General features: G+C 39.8%; 1 protein-coding gene across 1 annotated transcript in view; it reads left to right on the forward strand.

Moving 5' to 3' along the window:
* The window catches only part of LOC105826249 (cytosolic beta-glucosidase), a 126432-nt gene extending 100917 nt beyond the window's left edge, over positions 1–25515 (forward strand). Inside the window, exon 3 of the mRNA XM_012664196.1 lies at positions 25227–25515. Coding sequence (XP_012519650.1) covers positions 25227–25429 — 203 coding nt within the window. The 3' untranslated portion in view covers positions 25430–25515. The remainder of the gene's footprint in view (positions 1–25226) is intronic.
* The last annotated feature ends 6 nt before the right edge of the window (positions 25516–25521 follow it).

The following is a 25521-nucleotide window of genomic DNA, read 5'->3' on the forward strand; positions in this document are numbered from 1 at the left end:
ATCCTAATAAAAACACTTATAAAAATTTTACTCCAATTTATATTTTATTTAGTACATTATCTACATATATTATCAAATTATTTGGACACTTTGTGTTAGACTGAATAATTATTCAACCTATTTATTCAATAATTAAACCTATAATCCAACCTTTTATTCAATAATTATTCAGCCTCTTTCAGTTACAAAAAACTTATCAGAAAACGGTTTAAGAAACAAAGAAATTTATTTGCTTATGTGACTGAAAGGTCCAAGGATAGTTCTTCAAATTAGAAGGACTCAGAGGCTCCAAAGGATCTATTTATTTTCCATCTCTTGACTGTGCTTTTCTAAGAATTTTCTTCAACTTCCAGGCTCTGTCCTTGTGGCCGCTAGCAGATCCAGGCTTGCATCCTCTAGATGAGGAACAAGAGGAAACGTAGAAACTTCCTTCGCTTTCTCTGGCCACTGCTTGGCTCAGCTCTGATTAGACAACTTGGCTCAGGCGTCCAACTTTGGTTCAGTCTAATCAGTGTGACTTTAGTTTTGGAAAATACTGACTGACCAGAAAGAAGTCTTGTGTCTACAACTGGACTCAGTGGGGGAAGAAAGTTCCATCCAAACCATGTGCACCACGTGCAGGCAGTATGGTTTTTCCAGAAAAATTGGAATGGTTGGTGGGAGAGAGATGCAAGGTAGGCAACTTGGGCATCCATTGGGATGTCCACGAGAAGTTCGCAAGTGGATTCCAGGGTACCTTGTGGCAGTAACAGAATGGGAAGGAGGAGACATTAGGAGGGACCATCCCCAAGGGACTATAAATCTATAAATTAGAAGCACTGTCTACATTCCAACTCTTTCATGAGGATATAATCTCAGAAAAACAAAATGACATGTCCATGGAATCACAGTTCAAAAAGTAGAGATGGGTTAATACTATTCTAATTCTCTTCCAACTGGAAAAGATATTTCTTAGGTTAATCATATATATGATTTAAAAATAAGTTGTCAACTTTTGAAAATCATATTTTTGCTTAATTTCAAAACTTCATAAAATTTGGAATAAACCCAGGAGCAAGTGAATACTCTTATTCTTTCTCTCTCTTTATATATATATTTTTTTTATATATGTATATATATTAATACGCATACACCTACATACACACATATGTATATGAGAACTGTCTATGAAAAATTTCTGTTGAATTGTTTTGAATTTAATTCTATAAAAGGAGAATATATATTACCTCTATTTAATCAGAGTCTCCCGTGATGGTATTCGTAATGGGGAAAATTTTCACCAAGTTGTTTTCACAATTCGGGCTGCCTGTATGGAAATCCACATTTGCAAATTCCTCAATGAGCTATCACTAGAATTTCACTATTATCACATAAAAAGGGATAGTTTTAGGGTCAGGGGCTTCTCGCAGGCTTCCTCAGAGCCCTGTAGCCTACTTCCCTTCACCGGCTGGCTGTCACTCTTCTGTGTGGTGGGTGCTCATGGCACAGCCCTCTTCACACCTGCCCTGCATATCCTGCTGGCCCAGGACGCCTGGCTCAGTCCTGACCTCTGCCTTCCAACTTCAGCCCACAGCCAACAAACCACCACCCCGTGGTCCTTTGCTGTAGGGTCCCCTCACTCATCAAGCGACCCTTTTGAGAGGGCTTAAATTCGTCTATCTACCGACATCTGGTCGACCTACAGGCACTCCCCAGGTCCTTGCCATGGCATAGTGTGGGAGAGCAGCTGCCCCCATGCTACCGCCCGCCTTACTTCTGCCATCCTACTGCTGCCCCTTGTCCCACGTCTCCACAGCATAGAGAACTCTGAAAATCTCATTGCTCAGCCCTTCAGGCAAAAGATGATCTGCAGTTCCTGACTTAGCAGGGGCGGAGAGAACATTTGGGTCTCCTCAATATTATAGAAGGGCGTGGCGAATCTGAGAGGAAAGGCTGCTTCCTGCTCCACAAAACTATTATAAGGTGACTGCTCTTCCCTCTGGATTCTAGTCGGATCTGCTGAGTAGGGTAGAGGTTGTGGTGGCGATCAGTGAACCAAAGTCTTGAATGAATCAAGCTCTGTGGGCAAGTGGCTGCTTTTCACTACTGACACTTCTCCAAACTTAGATGGTGGGGTCGTCAGTTCCTTTTTGGTCTTAACTATGATCGCTGCAAAAATAGGGTTCCACCTTGCACCAAGCCCCATCCAGCCATACAAGCCTTGCACAGGATGAAGTAGCAGGGATAAACCCTCTTAAGGTGATGACAGTTTTGTCAAATAAACTTAAGACTTTACCCGCTTCCCTGCCAAGATTCGCCTTCAGATTCTCACCCATTTGTCAATCTTCCCCCAAACGTGGTATTTTAAGTGACATTTCTTCTTTTGATTTAATGCAGTAAATATCAGATTGTGTCTATAACTGTGTGCTATGTGCAAAGATAGGTTCCGGGGATTCAGATAATAACAGCAGCCATAAGGGTCGTGTAGTGTTTTTTTTCACCAGGCCTGTACCAGTGTTATATGCATATTATTGCTAATTTTTAAAGCAATACTGTAAGATAGATATTATTTTTCACATTTTAATGATGTGGAAATGGAAGCATAGAGAAGTTTAAAAACTTTCTGAAAGTTTTACATCCAATAAATTTAGGAGTCAGAACCTGTGTCCACTATATTTATTATAACATTTCTTTAAAAAAAATAGAAAGACATACCTCTTGCCTTCAAGGGCTCACCATCTAGTGAATGTATTAGCAAATACCCAACCAACAATAACAAAAGCCCAACTGTGCTATTGTAATCATAGAAGTAAGTGGTTTACAGAGGAAATGAAAGGCTAAGAGATGCCAGTTAGTTACCAAGGGTAGTTTCCCAGAGGAGGTCTCAAATAGGAGAGCTTATCCTACCTTTGGTGTCCTAGATGCAGGACCTGAAAAGGGCATTGAGCACCTGTGATGGATAGACGGGTGTGGAGATGCAAGCTGAAAATGGACTGCTGCTTCCCTACAGCCCCACTTAGGGGTAGCCCTAGAACATACAATGGGGAGATGGGGCAATCCTTCCAATTGGCAGAGCTTCAGTGGTGCACTCCATCATTCACTTGGTGTGAAAACAGAAGTGACTTGAAGTAGGAGTATACGCAGGATCATGATCAGTGATAAGGGACTTGGCTGGTGTGTCAGGCACCTGGAAAGAGAAGGCTTGGCTTCTGCTTGCATTTGAGGGGCCCCCATGTTCCTGAAACACCCAAAGAGCTTTGTCTCGCAATGCAGTCTCAGATTCAACTTCCTTTTCTTGTTACTGTTTCAAGGGTCATGATGCAACTTTAATATTCCAGTCTCAGGATAACCCCACTGGTAGGTCAAGCCTGGCTTGCTGCCATTTTTTCCTTCTGCTGCTCGAGTTCTTACTCTTTATTTCCATGGCCTTAACTGTTAGCATTTTGGACTCAGGTTCTGGGCATTCTGGCCTGTGCCCTGAGAATTCCCACTCTGGCCACCACAGTTCCTGCAATCACTCCTCTCATTTGTGTGTGTGTGTGTGTGTGTGTGTGTGTGTGTGTGTGTATGTACTTTTGGACCTCTTTTGAAACTAGCAATGCAATGTGTGCCTAAGAGTTTATCACTTCTGGGTTAATTGTGGTGTGCGAAGTTTCTTCAAAACCCTAAAATATTCATAATACTGCCCTATTCTCTCTTGAATAGATTCCACGTGGCCTTTGCTTCCAACACTTCCATGAAGCAGCTCTTGCAAGAACATACCAATAACGTCTAATTGTCCAATAAAATTGTAATTCCTGAGTCCTCATCTTGCTTTACCTTTAGGCAGCAATTGGCACAGTTGCTCCCTTTTTCCTTGATATAATTTCTTCCTTTGGCCTCCAAGGCATGATTTATTCTCTCTTAGTTTTCTCCCTCCTTCCCTGGCAGATTCTTCTAAACTTCTTTGTAAGTATCTTCATCATCTTCTTGACCTCTGAACACTGAAATACAGGACTCAGTCTCCATGAATGTTCTTTATTCATGCTTACTCCCCAGGTGATCTCACCCAGTCTTGTGGCTTTAGATAGCTGTCTATAAGCTGATGATTCTCATTTGTATCACTCCACTGAAAACTCTTCCCCGAACTCCAGAATTGTATGTTGAACTGCCTGTCAAACACCTCCACTTGGAGTTCCAATAGACATATAAAATTTTAATATGTTCTCAAGGAATTTGAAGAATTTTCTCACAGTCTTCAAAGCCCCAATAAGTGACACTTCTAGTTGCTCAGGCCAAGAAATTCGGAGTCATCATCAACTCTTCACTTTCTATCAGACTTTCACATCAATTCCTCTGAAATACATCCAGATTCCCTACTATCTCCATTACTACTGCACTTAAGTCCACTTCACCATCATCTCTGTTTGGACTATTATAATAGCCTCCTAAGTAATCTGCCTGCTATACATGCTCCCTGGTGGTCCAGTCTTCACATGGTGGTATGTCCTCTAATGGCTTTCCATCACACTCAGAATGAGATCCAAAGTCCTTGCTATGGTCTACAAGACCCTTGGCTGATCTGTTCCCCACTTACTCTCTCCCACCTGCTCTACCATTCTCCTTCTGCTCATTAAAATCTAGTCTGGCTTTCTTGTTGTTTCCTGTACACGTCAAAAATGCTTTTTAGCTGAGAGTCTTTGCACTTGCTGTTCCTTCTGCCTGGAACGTTCTTCCCATATATCCTCAGAATTTTCTCCCTTTCTTTGTAACTCCCATCTCAAAGGATACTTCCTCAGTGAGGCCTTCCTTGACCATTCTATATAAAATAGCATCTTCTGACAATCTCAACCCTTACCTGATTTCTTTTTCTTTACATCATCTCTAACCAGCTGATATATACATATCTGTACTTGTTTATTGACAGTTCCCTCCCAGGGACTTTCCCTGCTTGGTTCATTGCTATGCCCCTGCAGCCAGGGCTGTGCCTGACACTTGGTAGCTCTTGGTAAACATTTATTGACTTAATAAGTGAATGACAGATGAATGAATTAAGGATGGATATGGTAAAATTGAGATGAAACAAAGAAACTTATTTCCAAGTTTCAGTTGACTGGTTTTAACTAAATGCAAATTTCAAATCCCCAGCAGAAAAGTCAACTCCTCTTTTAATTTTGATACAATAGTTTTGACTGTTTCTATTTTTGTAAGGAATTACCAGGGAGCTGCACAAATGCTGAGAAGCCCTGTGGGCATTTGGCACCATGCATTCATTTCTTTTTTGCCACTGGGGCTGTTTTTGCATTCCACAGTTTTACTCCCACACTCTCATGTGATGGAAGCTACAAGACCAGACTAGGTAACTGGTAAGGTCTCTTTTTGCTCTAAAATATATACTCTTTGCATTTCTTTTTCTCCCATTCCACTCTGTGTGCATTTAGTGCAGACATTATTCCTTTTTGCCTCATCTGTATTGTTCACCTGCTCATAACTTGCAGATGAGGCTATTGTGGGACATGATTTGGAAGACTGATCTTGACTATGTCTTTCAAATGTGAGTTAATGGTGGCTGTAGAGGCCGCTAATTTAGGAATATGATTCAAGTAGTGCAGATGATGCACTTATTGTTCAGACTAAGGCTCTACTTGAGGCTATCAGTTTTCATCTGTAGAGCTGTGTGGAGTTTAGGGCTCCAAACGCCATTAAAAATGGCTTCTCTCCCTTTAGTCAAGGGGATTTGCTGAGGTGATTTTGCAATTAGTCTCTGAAGTTGTTGATAGGAAACAGGAGGGCAGGATTTTTTCTATGCATATTTCTCACCAGAATTTCTCACTCTCCTTCCTAGAATAGGATTTTAGTCCCATTTTTGCTTAAAATCAATACAGTTAAATTTGTTTGGGTCTAGTAGGATTGTGTGTGTGTGTGTGTGTGTGTGTGTGTGTGTGTTTGTTCGCTTTTCTTTCAATTCATGTAGGGTGAGAGAAAAAGGATTTTATGGCTAGAGTGACAGAATGTGTGGGGTGAATACTGTTTCTACAAAAAAAAAAAAAAAAAGGAAAGAAAAAAAGGAAAAAAGAAAACAAAAGAAAAGCCCTAACTAGGAGGGAAAGAGAAAGTTTATGTAGAACTAGAATTAACCTGTCTTGAACATGATAAATACCATACTTTTCAAAAGTTTGTTATAGAATTGATTTCTTTCCATATCTTTCCAGTGGTTTAAGTTGATTGGCAGAGCGAATTGTTGCTGTGGGAAAAGTTATTTCTAATGCACAGGACTATCGGTGTAAATTTTATTTGTGTTAATAATGTTGAATAAACTGCATTTATGTATTGGGTTTATTTTTGGCTACTGTGCTACTACATAATTTGATTGTTCAGTTTTCAGACATGGATTTAAATCTTTACACAACCGGGAATTAGCTAGTCATGTTGTATTTGCTTCTGCTTATGGAATCAGGAAAATGACCAAACTAAAGAAGAGAAGCTATTTCAAGTTTTTCTTATCTTTTTTAAGGTACAAAAATATTTTCATAGAAACTTGATAATGAGTAGTAACTTAACTCTCTCCCTAAGTCTGTTTGAATGACAGGCCTGAAGGTATCTAGTTCTGAATTTTCCATTCAATTACTACATGTATTACCCAAAAGATGTGACATGATTTTTTATTTTTCCTTTAAACAAATCAACCTATTTTTATTCTTCTAAAAGAGATTAAATAACAATAATTGGCTTTTACCACATTATAAAGTTATTATTTTCAATATTTAACTTGACAACTATAATTTTTAATTAATGATCATCAAGTATTCAAATCCATAAAATGGTTATGGGGTAATGTTGTTTCAAGAATACTAAATGTGTAGTATTTATGTATAATAAAATGGGTTTAAATTTTTGTAGATAATAAAATTATTTGATCAAGTTTGCCCAGCTTCAATGACAATTACAGTTAATTCAGGCAGAATTTCAATTTACTCTCCAGAGTCTATTTTACTTCTTAGGCTAACTGTTGCCCAACTCCAGTGGAGTTAAGACCATGAAGGCCTTAGTAATTATATACTTTGATTTTGTTATGACGTTCTCATAAAATAATAAACTACTGGTGGCTCAGGAGTAGTTTAGGCTCTTGGCGTGGCTTATTTTACTGCTATTTTCTTCTGTGAGTCTGTTATGATTTGAATGTATGTGTCCCTCCCAAATGTATTTGTTAGAACCTAAGACCCAATGTGATTGTATTAAGAGGTGAGGCCATTAGGAGGTGATTAATTCATGAGGGCCTACCCTCATGAATGGGGTTAACAACCTTATAAAAGGGCTGGATGGAACTAGCTAGGTCTTTTATTTGCCCTTCCATTCTTCTACCATGTGAGGACACAGAAAGAAGGCCCTCACCAGACACCAAATTCTGGCACCTAGATCCAGAACTATAAGAAATAAATTTCTATTCTTAATAAATTACCCATCTCGGATATTTTTTAATAGCAGCACAAAGGTACTAAGACAGGGTATGACTGTATGTATGTCTAATTTGACACCAAAATACAACTAGAACTTAAAATGGTTGGAATTGTTCAATCTTGAAGAATTAGGTATTCATGGCTACTAAAGCTAACTCACCAATATTCAGTCCAATTGATTTCCCCAGGAGTGACAGAAATTTACTCAAGAATATCAATCAACAAAGAAATATCTGTGGAATGTTTGGATGTTACCAGGGGCCAGGGCATGAAGGTATACATGGAACTTGTCTTCAAAGAAAATAAAATTAAATTGAAGAGATAATTAAATCCAATACTTACCTAATGCTTAAATATGTTAAATGTTGCTTAGCCACATAATAATACAATCTAATAATAAAGTATAACTTGATTGCCAATTGAGGGGTATAGCAGATACCACAGATGAATTTATTTATTTAATCCTGAGAACTCAAACTTGAGTACATTTATTCTCTCTTCCCCCACTTTTTTATAGACCATTCCTTGGATTAAGGTCAGCTGTTGCACATAAATAAGCAAGATCAGTAAATAATACCAGCTAACATTTATTGGATGGTTCCTACATATGGAAGACAGGTCTGTTACCTCATTTGAGATCACCAAATCCTATGAAATTATCCCCATTTCATAGATGAGGAAACAGAGGCCAGAATGACTTGCTGAAGGCAACCCAGCTGGTAAGTAGCAGAGCTGGGATTTGAACCTGGGCAGCCCAGACTTAGAACTTGTGCTGTGCACCACTGCACCATCCAGCCAGTCCTTGTGTCTAATCCTGCGGGGTGTCCCAGAAAGGGAACTCTGGCCACAGCCAGCTAGCTTCTCTCTGCAAGTTTACTTTTACAGGGCTCCAATTAGTACACCGAGAGAGCTCATTTACTAAACGGGCTCTGAGTAATTGGCTAATAGGCTTGGGGTGAGTAGTGGCCCCTGGAGAGCTGTTTCCACTGCCTGACGTATTGGGCAGTCAAGCTTGTGGTTGTTTATTCCGCTCCAGGTTCACATAGCCCAGCACATTAATGCTGCTGGAAAATGATTTTCCTATTTAAAACTAAACTGGATGAACAGAGCTTGGCTCTAGCTTTCAGAAAGCAATACTTGGAGACCAGCAAGGAGGTCCTGGGTGTAGTTGGATGTAAGCATTTAAGCTGAAGGTGGGGCGAGGAAGATAATTTTCACCTTTTACATATGGGTTAAAGGGATGAGGGTCAGTGTCTGGGTTTTTTCCTCAATCCACAGGCTCTGAAAAAAGTGTGGCCTCCTGGGAGATGGGTTAAGTTCCTGAGACTTTCTACTATCTTGTTCTGCTTGTCATGATCCTAGTTTCTCCCCACAGGGGAAACTGCAAGATGTAGATTATTTGCCCCAATGGACACAGCTTACTGCCAGCACTTCTCTGTGCCCCATTTGTTCCAGCTACAAAATGGGGTTAACAATAACACCTACCTCCTAGGATTGTTGTGGCTATTAAATGAGTTGATATAAATAATGTACTTAGAAGAGTGGCCGAGCCACAGTCAGCATTCAACAAATGTTAGCCATCAGAATTATTATTTTGTTGCTATTATTATTTGTATCAGATTCATAGTCAAAAAGAATGGGATTTGGAAAGAGTACAAGTTCCAGTTCTTCCCTCTGCTATTTTTGGGATCTTGGGCAAGTCACTTATTCTCTTGGCTGTGTTCTCGTTCCAGATGAGGAAAACACCAACCTCATAGAGTTGTTTAAAGGAATAACAAAATAATTAATATCTGCCACTTTCATTTGTAAGCCGTAAAGCCTCATGTTCATTGTCATCATTAATTCCCCAAACCTGCTGCTTCTATTGAATTCACTTTCACATTAACCCATTGACCCAGCTGTAAAACTGGAAGTCGTCTTAAGCTCTTCTTTCCAGTGAGTTGGCCCTTAAGATTTGTTGATGTCTCTAGCATCTGGCCCCTTCCTTCTGTCTCATTGCAACTTCCTTAATATAAGGTTTTAGCAGCCTCCTAATTGGCCTCCTGCCCCTAGCCTCCAGTCTGCTAGCAGGATGATTGTTCGAAAGTACAAATTCAGTCTTCTCATTCCCTCCCTGAGATTCCCTAGTGGTTTCTGACTGCCTTCAGCATAAAATTCCAATTTCTTAACATGCAAGCAAGGACTTCCTTGACATGGCTTTTACACACTTCCCCAGGGTCACTCTCATCCTTTGCGTTTATCAATGCCTTGTGTCACACCAAATTAGACTTGCTTTCCACAACGTATCTGTGATGGTTAATTTTATGTGTCAACTTGACTAGGCCATGGGGTGCCCAGATATGTGGCTAAACATTGTTCTGGGTGTGTCTGTGAAGGTGTTTCTGAATGAGATTCACCTTTGATGATGGCCTGAGTAAGGCAGATGGCCTCTCCAGTGGGGGTGGGCATCTTCCAATCTGTTGAAGGCATGAAGAGAACAAAAGGGCTGACTAAAGGAAAATTTGCTCTCTCTGCCTGTCTTTGAGTGGGAACATCCATCTTCCCCTGCCTTTGGATTTGGACTGGAACAATATCACTGGCTCCACTGCGTGTCCAGCTTGCCAACCACAGATTGTGGGATTTCTCAGCCTCTATAAACATGTGAACCAATTCCTTATAATCAATTTCTCACTCACTGTCTCTTTTATATATATCTTCTATTGATTCTATCTCTCTGGGGAACCATGGCTAATAGTGTCCTTGTATCTTTTTTGTTCTTCCTGGCCTTTTCCTCCTCATTCTCTTCTACCTGCCCTTCGAGAGTACACTAACATCTTACATCTAGCACCTGCTCTAAGGAAGCCTTCTCTGACATCCCCTCCCAACACCCTGACTGAGTTAAAAATCCTTCCTCTTTACTCCTGGGGCATCTAGCATTTGCTCTGATCACATGTCATAGCTGCTTCTTTATGTATCTGTTTCTTTATGGAGGAGAACTTGAGGATTAGAATCTCATCCTACTTACTTCTGTATTCCCAGTAGCCTGGAACAAAAACAATAAATTTTGACTGGATGGAAGAATAAATATTATCCTTAATGATAATAAGATGATGTAGTTGTCCTTCAAGAACTATCTCTGAATTGGTAATCCACTCCTCTTTACAAGAGGAGACCATACTTGAGATTTATTACCAAATGAATGGCCTCATTTGGAGGCCTCAGTTTTCTCATTTTGTAAAATGGGAATAATAATGGTATCTACCTTACAGGATTGTTGGAAAGAGCAAATAAAATATGCATATACAACTTTTAAAACAGTGCTTAGAATCCTGTAATCACCCAGTAAATGTGAGTTTCTACTATCTTATTAACTCCAAAATGAGAGTAGATTTGTCCCATCTTTGGTTCAAGAAAGTTTCTATTGGAGCTGGTCAATGAAAGGTTTTAAGAGGTGGTCTGTGAGTTTCCATGACTACAAGAAAGTAGCTCTTAATAGAATGGATTTATTAAAATCCAAACAAAGCAAATATTTATAAGGTGAAACAATGGAGTTCAAAGACTTAGAGGGTCCTGGTATGATCCAGAGAAAAACAGAACTCTGTTCATCCCCTTCTCCTTTTGTCTGTTGGTTTTCTCTGCCCTGCAGTTCACAGTAAAATAGAAGGTATTCAATTCCAATGCACATTTTCGAATCTTTCTCCCTTTCTGCTGATGCATTTTAGTAACATTTTTTGTCCTTTTAATATGCAAAACCAGAAAAGAATAACTGATATATGAAAGACAGCGAGGTCACATAAGGAGAGACACTGGTTGGCATGCCGCTGTCAGTCACACGTTCAGTGCAAGGCACCTGTCCAGACTTCCCATGTCACCTCATTTGCTGTGGCCACCTACCGTGCTGTGATCAACAGCCTTTCAAAGCATAAGTAAAATAGAGAAAATAATGGTTAGTCTCTACCTCTTAAGCAGGAGTGTGAACTCTGATGAAGATTAATCAGCAAAAGGGCACAATGGGATCTTGGAAAGAGCTTGGACTTTGGGGGCAGACAGCTGGATTTTGATCCTTTCTCTATCACCTTTTTTCTTAATCACTTTGAACACACTGACTTTCTTTGAGCTTCATTTACTGTGTCCATATAATGGACGTAACAGCATCACTCTTTAAGGGTTGCTGTGAACAATATGGTTTTTAGCAATAAACAATAGCTGTTCTTTTTTCTATATTCAAGTAAGGTCTCAGGCACCATCTTTGGTAATCCTCTGCTGTTCTCGAATCTGAAAAGGCTTGAAAGATAATGCCATGGCTTATATTTGCTGAGAGCTGGGAAATAAGAACAGTTTAGAGTTAATGTTAATTCTGCAAGTAACTATTTCTCTTTTCCTTTTCCCCTTTCTCCCTGTCTTCTTTCCTTCCTTCCATGCCCTCAAAGCACTTGCCAAATAATAGCCCCTAGGCAAAGAAGCTCATCTTCTTTCATATTACTGATGGCATCCTCAGTAGGTCCGGGAAGATACAGTTACTTTTTTCATGTGTCTCCAGTTCTACCATGTAATTTTGTAGTTAAAAATCTTCATCTATTGATATTAGTTCTATGTTTTTCATTTTGAAGGCCAAGTATGATGTAATCCTTCTATGATATAATTCAAAGGCTCTTTTGATGTTGAACCAGAGTTTCGAGGGGAATAAGACAGAGTCTTAGTAGGCAAGACCCAGCCACTCTGTCATTCTGCATAATGATTATTTAGACTAAACCATCTTATATGAAATCCATTCATAAAATCCTAAGGGGTACCACTGTGCATTGTTTTGGGGTAGATAAATAGAAGGGTTCCAAATTTTATGTAGACTCTTAGTTTGAGAAGAACCCTATAAGATTCCAGTGCCACTGGACTTATAATGAGCCTATGAACAATCTCCAACACAGGAGCCTTGTTCGTGCTTAAGCTAATTAGAGTCAGAGATGGACACAGGACTTGGGGCCTCAGTATGTATCGCACAGCTCGGGGCCTTGGGAGAGGCTGGTGTAAATGACACATCGACATAGTCCCAATCCCAATATGGTTTATATCTTCCCTTTTCATGACTAGCTGGTGAACTCATTTACCTTTAAGGTTTCTATTCAAATACCTTTTCCTCTGGAAAACTAACCCTGAACTTCCCAGGAGGGTTAAGTCATCCTCTCCTTTGTTGCTCCAGCGACTTGTATAGCTCATATCCCTCTGCGTTCCCAGATCAGTTCATTTTGGGTTTTTCTTCTCCATGAGACCATTGACTTCAGAGGGCAGAAACTCTGTGCTATTTATCTCTAAATCACCACACTTAAAAGCCTGGAGTCAGCTGGGAGCGGTGGCTCACGCCTGTAATCCTAGCACTCTGGGAGGCCGAGATGGGTGGATTGTTTGAGCTCAGGAGTTCGAGACCAGCCTGAGCAAGAGCGAGACTCTGTCTCTACTAAAAAAAAAAAAAAATAGAAAGAAATTATCTGGACAACTAAAAAACATATAGAAAAAATTAGCCGAGCATGGTGGCACATGCCTGTCCTCCCAGCTACTCGGGAGGCTGAGGCAGTAGGATCGCCTGAGCCCAGGAGTTTGAGGTTGCTGTGAGCTAGGCTGACGCCACGGCACTCTAACCTGGGCAACAGAGCAAGACTCTGTCTCAAAAAAAAAAAAAAAAAAAAAAGCCTGGAGTCTGGCACATAGTACCTTCTCAATGGATATTTGTTCAGTGAATAATGAACAAGCTATGTTTTCCGAGTATTTCGACCAGATGTGGAGTCCCAGGGCTTACCTGCCAAGAAAAACTGTTCATACCCTCTCTGCCCTGACATTGCCAATGACTGATGTCCAGCCTAAATTCATGTCAAATGCTCTTTTGTCTTTGCAGAAATGCATGCTTGCATTAATTCTGTTCTTTTCAGGAAGACTGGAGGGTTTTGCGTGCAATAATGGGGTCCCCAAAGTTTAGGAGGAGAGATATTTCATGGTCCCCACTCTGAGGTCTATGAGGAGTTTTATTTTCCGAATAAGTATTGATCGCAGCTTACAAAATACTGCAAACCCATATAATTAAAAATAATGAGACCAGTCATTGGTGGGCAGTGCATGGCTAAGTATAAGAAAAGACAAATTCTTCAGATGCCTGCGATTTTATAATTGTACTTGCTTGGGAAGCTTATTAAAGCCTTGCAGGTGCAATGTTTCATCACAGAGTAGTGAACTTTGAAAGATATGCATAATAAACAGAGTTTGAAATATGTTTTTATTCCAGGCCATATGGTCCTGTCTGGAGCTTTCCTGGATCTTTGGGTCAGTTCATTGTTGAAAGATGGGCTTGCAAGGACCCACCTCTCAGAGCAGCTGTCAGAGCCCTATCAGAACGAATCTGCTTTTGCATGATTATTTATTTTATGTGGCTCTCTGAAATGAGCCCAGCCTTGCTCAGTAGCTGAAATGTGCTGAGCAAAGTCTCTTCCCCGAACAGCTTGTGGCCATATCACCAAGCAGTGTCCTTCCTTGTCCTTAAAAAGTAGACTAGCAAGACTTGCACGTTAGGTCAGGATGGGCAGTCTGGGTGAGGTGTGCCCACCTGGGCTTGAACTTGGTGCCAGCAATATGAAAACTTACATGGTAGCATTTTAAAGAGGTGTCATTGTTCTTTCTTTTCAACTCTTTGTTCCTCACTTTCCTATGTCTCTCAACTCCAGGCAATTACAGTGGGTACTGTACCTAAGCACTTGAAGTGTTTTTGTGGTGTTGTGAGAATAATGCTAATGCTTGGTGTCCCTTTGTCATGAACAGAAGGTGGCATTGACTCCTCTGAGAATGGCTTTTTAAGGGGCATTTAATATAATGTATTCAGCATTTATCATATATGTATAGAAATACTAGACAAGAGACTTGGTCTTGGAGTTAAGTGATCACAAGAAAACATTCCAATTCCTAGCATACAAAACGGGCAATGAATGGATCAGATTGGAAGAAGATTATGTCTCATATCTCTTTCTCTTTATTTGGAAAAGTTGATCTTGGAGTTGAATTCTGGCAAACTTGGACCAAAAAAAATCTTGCCTTCTTATGAATTATCTTTTCTTTATTCTTATATTACTGATAATATGTTCAATATTTTATTATACCTATCAGTAGCCATTCATTCATTTAAGCAATATTTATTAAGCACCTGTCCTTTACCAGCCACTGCTAAGACTTGGGAATGCAAGATCTACATGCTTCTTACCCTGCTTGAGTTTAGAGTCTGGAGTAGAAGACAGACATTGAACAAATAGTCAATGAATTACATGTCTTACACATGTTACAAAAAGAAAGTTAAGGCTATTGAGTGAATGCCATAGCAAGGAGACCTATGTGTGCTCTTTGCACTTCTACTTACCTATTTGAAGCTTAAGGGCGAGGTCAATGCCAGATATTTTTTTCTTGTATAAGAATCACTCTGCCTAAAACAATAACTTGTATATAGTACTAGATGTTTATCTTAGCACGTTTTCTGCTGCTATAACAGAACACCCGAGGCTGGGTAATGTATAAAGAATAGAGATTTATTTCTTATAGTTCTGGTGGATGGAAAGTCCAAGATCAAGGTCCTGCATCCGGCAATGGCTTTCTTCCTGTATCATAACACGATGGAAGGCATCACATGGTCAGGGGGAGAGAGAGAGAGAGCACAAGATAGAACAAGAGAGAATTCTCTCAAGCCCTTTTATAACCAGCATTAATCCATTCATGAGGGTGGAGCCCTCCCAACGCGGTTGAATTGAGAATTAAGTTTCTAACACATGCTTTTTGGAGGACGCATTCAAACCATAGCCATATTTAATAAAATATTTGTGGTGGTAAGAGAGGAATGAAAGAAAGAAGCTAAGAAGGATGTGTTAAGATTCATTAGTCCATATATTCAGGATACACTCTGACAAATTATAATTTGAAAGCCTAAAATCAGTTCTACAGTAAAACTATGTATGTTTCTTTTACCCCCACATTCATCGCTGTCGTTTTTTATTCACTCATGGTACCTAGTTATGCATTTCTAGAGCCATAGAACCCAGGACTTAGACCTTTGCCTAAGTGTAGAAACATGTTACTCTGATATTTCTATCTAAGGTTTCAGCTACTACTATCTTTGAGGGCAATTCTTAGTTGACTGTAGTTGGCAGAAATGAGCTATTTCTATATGCAAATAGAGCAATATTCTTATGGACTGAAGTGATAGCTACTTCAAATTGTATAGCTCAGGCCTAGGGATAAGGTCATATTCTGAAATTAAAAAAAATCACCAGCCATGCAAATAAGAAGAAACATACAATCCATAATGAAGAGAAAAAAAAATCAATTAAAACTGACCCATAAATAAAAAAAAAAATCATATGATGACTACGTTTTCTGCTGGAGCTCTATTATGATTGGATTTGACTGAATCCAAACTTCACAGAACAAATCCTTTCAATAAAATCTTTTAAATAAATCTCTATTAAATCTTTTAATAAAAGGATTTGTTCTGTAAAATTTGGATCCAGTCAAAAAACTGCACTCAAAGATCCATAAGACCACATATGGCCCCAAGGCCACAGGTTCCCCACCCCAGCTTGAACTTAAGGTCATCATAACCAAAGCTTGATTCATCATCTTCCCTGCCACTCCTCCAAAACTTACCTACGTCCAGTATTCCCTAACTCAGAGATTGACAATGTAATTCATTAAACAGTGCTAACTTTGCTTTTCTTTATTTCCTGCACTGATAGCCAGTGAATTGTTAAATCTTTTTTGTTTTCATCTGTCTGTTGAATCCATCTGGTTCTCTCCGTCTTCACTGAGGCCACCCTAGACCAAGTTTCCATCATCTCCGTTGTGATTTACTGCAGTCGCTCCTAAATGCTCTCTCTGATTCCATTCTTGCTACACTCAAATCTATTCTCCACAGAGGTCACAATAATCTCTTAAAAATGTAAATTTGCTAATGATGCTCCCCTGCTTAAAATACTTCAATGATTTTTTTATTGCTGTTGGAGTAAAGATCAAAATTCGTGAAATCTTTATAAGGACCTGCATGTCTTCTTAGGTGCTACCTTGTGAGTTTCTCCCCATAATTCTTTATGATCCTGCTGAACTATTAATATCTTCTTTATGTTCCTTACATGTGCTGTGAACTCTTCCCATTATCTGAGCTTTCACTCATCCTGTTCTTTTTGCTTAGATTGCTCTGGTCCATCTTCATCTAGCACAGTGGACATCTGTCATGTTTCTGGACATCCCTCAAATGTAGCAAGTGCATTCAGCCCAGTGCTTGCTGAACACACTTGTTACATTTGAGGGATGTCCAGCCTTACGAGTTTGTCTAGCCAAGGTAGTGGATGAGATTGCCTAGGTTTCTGTGGAGCAAGGGCACAGACATGTGATTCACCATTCAGACTCATTCATGTGTAAATTTAATTTGAAAGTGAACAGCTTGATGAAGGCAGAACTTACTGTGCTGGTGAGGATGTCAGAAGAGATATCCCACTTTTGAGAATGACTGTGGTTATAAGGTCTAGTTTCTGGTGCAGAAGTAGCCAAGATGCTGGTGGCTGCCGGGGTTGCGAGAAAGTTGGATTTTGGCAATCACAAGTGCAGGACCACCTGCTCATTGGGTAATTAGCAGTTGAGGGAGTTTATTCAACCAGCTGGTTCTGTGTTGTGCTTCTCAGGATTGTTTCAGAAAGCTTCGTTTGAGCCTATTTCTTCAGTCTAACCCCTTGTCTGCTTCATCAGCCAAGGTCAGCTTCTGTTACTTATAACTAGAAAAGAACCCTAGCTGATGGCACTAGGGAACTCCAACTCATCTTTGTGCTTTCAGCCCTAGTTCATTACAGGAAACTGCTCCTTTAGCTCTGTTCTCTGACCCTTGTATAGGACAGATCTTCCACGATAGTGTGCTATCAAGACTCAGTATCACGTAGTAGCTCGGCCTGCAGCCTCTGTTGTTACCTTGCCTCAGGTTCCTATCTCAACTCTCCTACTTACTTGATGTATGAATTTTTGCAAAGGTTACCTAACCTCTCTGCACATTCATTCCCTTACCTATAAAATGAGGATGATGGTAATAACTATCTAACTCACAGGTAGATTGTAAAGACTAAATGGATAAATGCATACACATGAAATCCTTAAAGTGGTATCCAAATGCACCATAAACGTTAACTCATATGTTGTTCTTTCTCACACTTCCCATTTCTTTCCTTTCATGCTACTTTTCATAGACTATAATTAAATACTCGTAGGATGATAATTTGATTAAGGTATGCCTTCCACATAGGCTGTAATTTCTATTAAAAAGGGGCTGCTTATTGCGTTCATCATTGTATTCCCAATTCCTAGCATGACTTGTATTTATTTAAAAGATGCAGGATGGGTGTTGTTGTGGGATCCCAGAAACCTTGAGTGAAGCCATCCCCACCTCCCAGCACGCCGCCACGGGGGAACTTCAGCAGCACCCAGTGTTCTTGACAGCATCTCCTAAGCTCCTTGTTTTTACTGATTATTTTTCATGACCCACCACTGACCCCTTCCCATGGAGCACAAATCCTGTCCCAGATGCCCAGCTTTCTCTTGATGCTCTGATTTCTCTGGTTCTTAGCACCGAGGATTTTGTGCTGACTCTATACCCTCTGAAAGCTGCATGAAGCCAGATGGGAGGAAGAGAAAAAACAGATTTTATTCATTGCCCTCCAACACGCTGAGAAAAATAAATGCAACAATAGCAAAAAGAAAGTAGTATATGTTGAGTGTTTACTATAAACTAGGCATTATTCATAAAACTTTATGTGTATTAATTTGTTTAATACTCACCACAATGCTGTGAAGAAGATACTATTACTCCCCTTTTACAGAAGGGGAAAGTAAGTCTCAGAGAAAAGGAAAGAAATGAAGAAAGCTAGAGAGAAAGTGAAGGAAAGGGGGAAGGAAGGTAGCTTTTCTGGTAGAAGAGAGCTTCTCTTGCTGAGAAGAATTTTGGTTGCCGTAAAAGGAGCGTCTCTACTAGAGAGGAAGAAACTATAAAAGTAATATTGATGGAGAGCTTATAGAAGATGACACTGAATGTGTACCTATCCTCAGATCACCTTTACAGTTCCGGCATTTTTATATGATCCTTTTCAACTGCTGCCATTTGCAGCTTTTCTCCCCCAAAGTCTAATGTAAGTAGTAGGAATAATACAGATAATTAAGAAATCTGTGCAGTTCATTTCTGGTTAATTGGCATTTTCCTATAAAATATTTAACAATTAGCTTTTGGTTTTCAAAGGCTCTCTTTTCAGAGAGTCATAGTGTTTGCTACCAACAGTTCCCATCTGCAGGTGGGGCCTCCTGCATTGGGATTATTTGGGCATTTTCACAGATGTTGTCCAGCCACTGATATTCAGCTGGAGTTAGGGGGGCTTATTGTGCATTTTCTGTGTTTAGATCTCCCTGATTTCGTTTCATTTTATTTTGTTTTTCCAAAGAAAGGGGGAAAGAGCTGGCATGCCAGTTTTCTTGCAAAAACGGTTATCCAGCTAAAAGCGTCCTCCAATTGTAATGCTCTTTTGCAGTTCTACCAAACTCAGAGAAACACATTTTCAAAGTTAGTATAGGGTCTAATTGCCAGAAAATTGGCTTCAGACTGGGTCCCCAGAAGCCTTTCTCTCTCCAGCTTTGACAGGCCTTGAGAGATATTCTCATAAGCCCCCAGCAAGATCAGGTGGGTGGTTTGGGACTCAGAGCCCAGTTGGCAACCACTCTAAAAGAGCACGGTACATTAGTTTCCTGGGGCTGCTGTAAGAAATTACCACAAACCTTGTGGCTTAAAACAACAGAAATTTATTCTCCCACAGTTGTGGAGGCCAGAAGTCCGAAATTAAGGTGTCAGCAGGATTGGTTCCTTCTGGAGGCTCTGAGGGAGAATTTATTCCATGCCTCTCTGCTGGCTTCTGGTGGCTGGCGGCAATCCTTGGTGTTCCTTGGCTTGTAGACATCTCACTCCAATCTCTGCCTCTGTTTTCACATGGCCTTGGTGCCTGTGTGTCTTCTCCCCTTTTCTTCTCTTCTGAGGACACTCTCATTGGATTTAGGGGTCACCAGTATCCAGGATGATCTTATCCCGAGATCTTTAGTTGAATTACAACTACAAAGACCCTTTTTCCAAATGAGGTCACATTCACAGTTTGGATGGACATATCCTTTGGGAGGGGCAGCATTTAACCTACTGCTCATGGTGAATTGAGAGAATTCCTCCTGATCCACTGGGAATGATGCTAGATTTCAACCAAGCAGTGGGACAAAGAGGCATTTGGCATTCCTGAGTCCGCAGCATCTCTAGTCTTCGTTCAGTGGTCATCCGTTTCTGAAAGGAGGTGTAACCCAGCCAGGCATGGCTGCGTCTCTCAGCACAGAGCTCCTCTGGCTCTCACTGTTAGGGAGAGGGGCTGACGGAGAGTCTCCAACACTTATAAGCCTCAAGAGAGATTTCTCTGGGGTTGGAAACTATATTTTAAAAAAGTACAGTTGGCTGTCAGAGATTATCTTAGGCTTATGGGTCTCCAACTTGATTAGGAATAAAGATCATTCTCAGGTCCCAACCTGTCTGAATTAGTTTGCTAAAGCCGCCATAACAAAATACCATAGACCGAGTGTCTTAAACAACACAAATTTATTTTCTCATATTTCTGGAGGCTGCAAGCCCAAGATCAAAGTGGTGCTGGTTTGGCTTCTCCAGCAGCCTCTCTCTTTGCCCACCTTCTCTTGGTGTCTTCACATGGCCTTTCCTCTGTCCACGTGCATTCTTGGTGTCTTCCTCTCTATTCCTCTAAGAACATTTTCACCTTGGATTCTGCATTCTCCTAAGAAGTGGCCAGAAAGGAAAGCAACAGAAACCCATGGGCTGGGTGTTGTGCTGGGGTTCACGTTATTCCATTTAATCTTTACAACATCACTAGAAGTAGACATTAGTGTCTCCACTGTACTCATGAGAAATGAGAGGCTCCTTTCAGCTAGTAACTGATGCATGTGGGATTAAAACCCAAGACCGTAGAGGTTTCTTTTCCAAATATGCCATATTCATTTTTATAATTCTGTGAACCTTGAAGATATTTCAAGTTTGTCACTTTGCTTTAAAACATAGTGAATATGGTTATTACACAGTCTGTATGTCAATTCTAATAACTGAATGAATGCTTTGTGAGTTTGTTTCAATTATCTGTAGATTCTGGTGATTTCTGTTTTTTTATGTCATCATTTTTCTATGTCTGTCTGGTTGTATTTGATTATATGCTAATGATTATACTTAAAAATGGAGGTTTAGAATATAAGTAACTCCCTTCAAAAAGAATTTGAATGTATATCTTCCAGGCACTTGGGGTACTGCCAGTCTGGCATCACCTCGAGCCAAGAACCAGACTTGACATTTGGTAAACTACTGGGTGACTCAAGATGTCCCAATGACCAGTTTGTTTCTGGCACACTCTCACCATGACCCTGAAGGTGTAGTCTTTTGGGTTCTTAGTTTTCTCAATGAGGGTCTCATACTAGATTTCCCACCTGATGTGACTCTGAGTTTGGACATCTATCCTCCTTTCGGAAGACAGAAAAAGATTTAGATATCCTAAGATTGGAAAATTACACCAGGAAAAGGTAGGTGGCATGTCTACCCATCTCAATTTCCACCTTGAAATTCAATACTAAATTGTCAGTTTTCCATTGTTTTGAAGATTTATGTAAAAATTGTATTTAGCATTTCCTATTTATTTTCATTAGGAGAATTTAGTTGGATGATGTAGCTTGCCATTACTTAAAATCTAGAGGGCTATGTTTTTCCTTTGCACTCATTCCTCAAGCTTTATTGCTCTCATTTTCTCTTCTATGAGCCTCCTGCCTTTTTCACTGTCTAGAAAATTTCCACTGATTCTTGTCATGGCATCTTGGGTCTGTGGATTAGTGATTTGTTTGATAGTATGATAGTTTTGCCACACCCATAGGTCTCTTATACAAGTACTAGGCCATCCTGAAAACAAAAGCTATCTCTATCTCTGTTTATAAATTGTGGGAAAATAAATCCTATCGATGCTGAGCTATTTCTAAACTCTTATAATGTGACAAACACAGGAGTAATTATGATGTTTCTTAAACCAGTAACTTGAGAAAGTTCGACGCAGTACCATAAAATAGTTTCTAAAATAAGTGTATGAATGTGTGTGTGTGTGTGTGTGTGTGTGTGTGAGTGTACACACATGTATGTAGTAAAGAATTTAATTTTTATTTACTACACACATATGTTTGGTACTTGCTATCAGCTTCTAGGAGGTAATATATACCATACTTGATAAAAATGTTTTTGTTTAGGGTGGGGGTTTTTCATGCTGGAAAGACCAACAATGTGATTTTGGGTGGGGGTTTTGGATCACCTGATTTTAGTTGACCAGGAAACTGAATTCAGCCACATGAGCATTCAGTAAACCAACCATGCCTTTGTAATAAAGCCCCCAATAAAAACTCTGGACACTGAAGCTCAGGCGTGCTTCCCTTGTTGGCAATAATATGTATGTATTGTTGACATTGGTACCAAGAGGGCAATGTGTCCTGATTCCTATGGGAGAGGATAATGGAAACTTCATGTTTCGAATCCCTCAGACCCTGCCCTATGTATCTCTTTCTTTGGCTGATATTAATCTCTATTGTTTCCTGTAATAAATTGTAACTGTGAGTATAACAACTTTCAGCCAGTCCTGTGAGACCCTCTAACAAATTGCCAAAACTGAAGGTGGTTTTGGGAACCCCTGGAACTTGCAGTTGGTGTCAGAAGAGAAGGAAATCGTATGGTTGAGGTCGTGCCCTCAACCTTTTCAGTTTGTATATCTGTGCATGTGTCTGTGTGAGTGTGCATGTAAGTTTGTGTGTACATATATAGCACAATGCCAGTATGGGGTTCTTATAATTAGAACAGGCTGACCAAAGCTGCAACATATTAGCAAGGCTTGGTTATTTTTCTTCTTGCATTTTTACCTCCAACCTGCTGACAATGAGATCCTTTCCACTGGCCTCGTACTCCAAAACAAACTCTGACTTTGTGATGGGTATAATTTTAATCCTAGTGTGCTTTGTACCTACCCATAGTTCCTGACAGTCTGAGTTTATTATTCCTCCAACGCTGGTTAAAGAAAGAAAGCAAACCCATAGAAGTGTTTTTTCCCTGCCAAGATTTTGGACCTCATAAATCATGGTGTCAAGAAATGGGATAATGGTTTCTATCCATTCTTGAGGAGATCGGAATAGTAGAGGTGTGCAGGTTCCAGTGTGGTTTTGTAATTTTTCCCAGTAATGGCGCAGTGAGAAGGATTCCAGCAGGCTAGTTCCTCAGCCCTAACTAGGTAATTCTCTACTTGAATGTTCCTGCAATGAAAATGCACAGATATCCACCAGTGTCACTCGGGCAGTTTAGTGCCTGCTGTGGAACTCCTGGCAGTTAACAATGAAATTGTCAAGATTTCCTTTTTGTTCCTTTCCAAGTAAGCAGGGCATCATTTTTATCCCCTGGTTTAGCACATGAATCAATCCTTTTATACGTGATCAGTGGGACCATGTGTAGCTTTATACCTGGCAGGCTTTCTTGTTGGGCAGTAGTTCTGCAAATGAGAAAGAAAATATACAAATTCTTACATGTCCCCAGATGGAATTATAAGACAAAAGAGATCGAAGTTTTCTTGACTTGGTATTTGGCTTTGATCATTTTGATTCTTAGAGATATGCCATTCAGTACTTAATTTTTTTAAATAAATTATTAAAAACCTGATATTTTCCAGATTATCACTGACAGAGAGGGAAGGAGGGACACATGGCAAATGTGGACAGGTAGGAGAAGAAGGAGTATCTAGTAAATGATTTTATTACTGCACAGCTTAATGTGCTTGAATGCTATATTTTTTATTTTCCAGCAATACTATGTTTACAAAGAGCCAATCCAGCTTGGCTTAATTCCTGCCTCAAGGCCATTTATAAGGCACTCTCTAAGCAAAGCGCTTTGCATGCCTCCATGCACAAATGTGAAGGGGTTATGTGCCAATTAACCTGTCAGGGAGCTTTTGTCTATGGAGTATCCACAGTCAAAAAAAATTCCAAGAATATTTGAAAACCAACACATGTGTAATAGAATATGAGTGTAGTGTTTTTAAGAGACCAGAAAAATGTGGATTGACACCAAAGAAAAAATTAAAAGGCAGATCTTGCTTTGCTGAATGTTTAGCTAGAGGTCATTTTGGTTGAAAGCCATCGCCAACACAATTAAAATCTGATTTATTATATCAATGTTCATTTTCACCCAGAAATATATTCATCTTGTAAAGCAAATCTGCTTTTTCATTTAATTTCTGCACTGAGAAATGAATGTTAGTGCATTCCATATATTGAATTTATTTATTCTGGAGTTTAAAAAGAAAATGCCCAATGCAAAGACTCATATGACCTCAGAATTTTGACAAACTTAAAATACTAATAAAAAGTGAGCTTAATTCCCTGACTAAAGTGATAGAAATCAGTGTAAAATCATTTAGAGAATTTTCCACACTTTGATGTCTTAACATGGAGTTCATGGATGGGCTTAAGGGCATCCACAAATAAAATTACATAGAGTATTTGTGCATATGTACATTTTGTGGGGAGGTGATCCATTGCTTTGCCCCTTAAAGGGCTTAAGCACCACTCTGAATTCAGAGCTGGGCCAAAGGGAATGTGCTATAGACTGAAAGTTGTGTCCCACCCAAATATATGTTGCTATCCTAGCCCCTTATGTGATGTTTTCAGGAGGTGGGGACGTTGGAGGTGACTAGGTCATGAGGGCGAAGCTCTCATGAATGGGATTAGTGCCCTAAGAAGAGACAGGAGAGAACTCCCTCTCCCCTTCCGCCATACAAAGACACAGCAGGATGCTGTCCTGCTGTGTCACACAGTCATCTATGAATTAGGATGCAACCTGCTGTCACCTTGATCTTGGACTTCCCAGCCTCCAGAATTGTCAGAAATAAATTTCTGTTGTTTATAAGCCACCCAGTATGTAATGTTCTGTTATAGCTACTTAATCAGACTAAGAAAGGATATTGTAGCATTTTTGTGCTCACTCAGCCTAGGACATAAGCATGGTCAGAACTGTGTGCTGACCCTTTTCATTTTGGAGGTTCTGTCTCCAGAATTATAAGACATGTCTCAGTTTGGCCATGGCGACACAGGTAAGCTCTAGGGCTTCCTCAGGCATGCTATTGCCATCTCTTCCAACTTATTAATGGACTTTCTGGAATATCTAGAGGCTGTGCCTGGAAGCTGGACAGTATCTTTACTGAATACACTTCCAGGTACCAGAGAGGAACTCATTTGTGTGTGTGTGTGTGTGTGTGTCTTTGTGCCTAAAAAGTGATAGGTATTGAAAAAATGTGTATTGAGTAAATGAATGAATAAAACAAATGTCAAAATGAATGAATGACCAAATAATTAGAATAATATGTAACTTAACTTATTGAATGAATTTCTTGCTTGGTTCAAGCAGAAAACTGGGAAAGGGAATTTTTAAAAATTGGGCAAATAATTAAAAGTTGTATTTATGATTTGTAACATGATGCTTTGATATATGCACACATGTGGCATGGCTAAATCAAGCTAATTAACATATGCATTGCCTCACATACTTACCATTTTTTTTGTCTGTTCCCACTGTGCTCCCCTGCAGAGCAGGAGAAAGAAACCCAGACTGCTCATCAGTGATTTTGTCTGTGTTCTCGTAAAACCTTTGGAGAAATGGTAATTTTTCTGTTTTTAAAATTTCAGCTATCCAACTTGATAAAGTCAATCTTCAAGTGTATTGTGCATGGTCTCTTCTGGATAACTTTGAGTGGAACCAAGGATACAGCAGCCGGTTTGGTCTCTTCCATGTTGATTTTGAAGACCCAGCAAGACCCCGAGTCCCTTATATGTCAGGCAAGGAGTATGCCAAGATCATCAGAAACAATGGCCTAGAAGGGCATCTATAGAAGAGATGGCTAGGAAATACTATCTGGAGAAGAGGCCTCTGTTTTCGGGGAAAAAAAATCTGCTTTGGTGATGATCTCTCAGGAATATGCAG

This window comes from Propithecus coquereli, unplaced genomic scaffold (assembly GCF_000956105.1).
Source record: "Propithecus coquereli isolate 6110/MARCELLA unplaced genomic scaffold, Pcoq_1.0 Scaffold87, whole genome shotgun sequence".
NCBI lineage: Eukaryota > Metazoa > Chordata > Mammalia > Primates > Indriidae > Propithecus > Propithecus coquereli.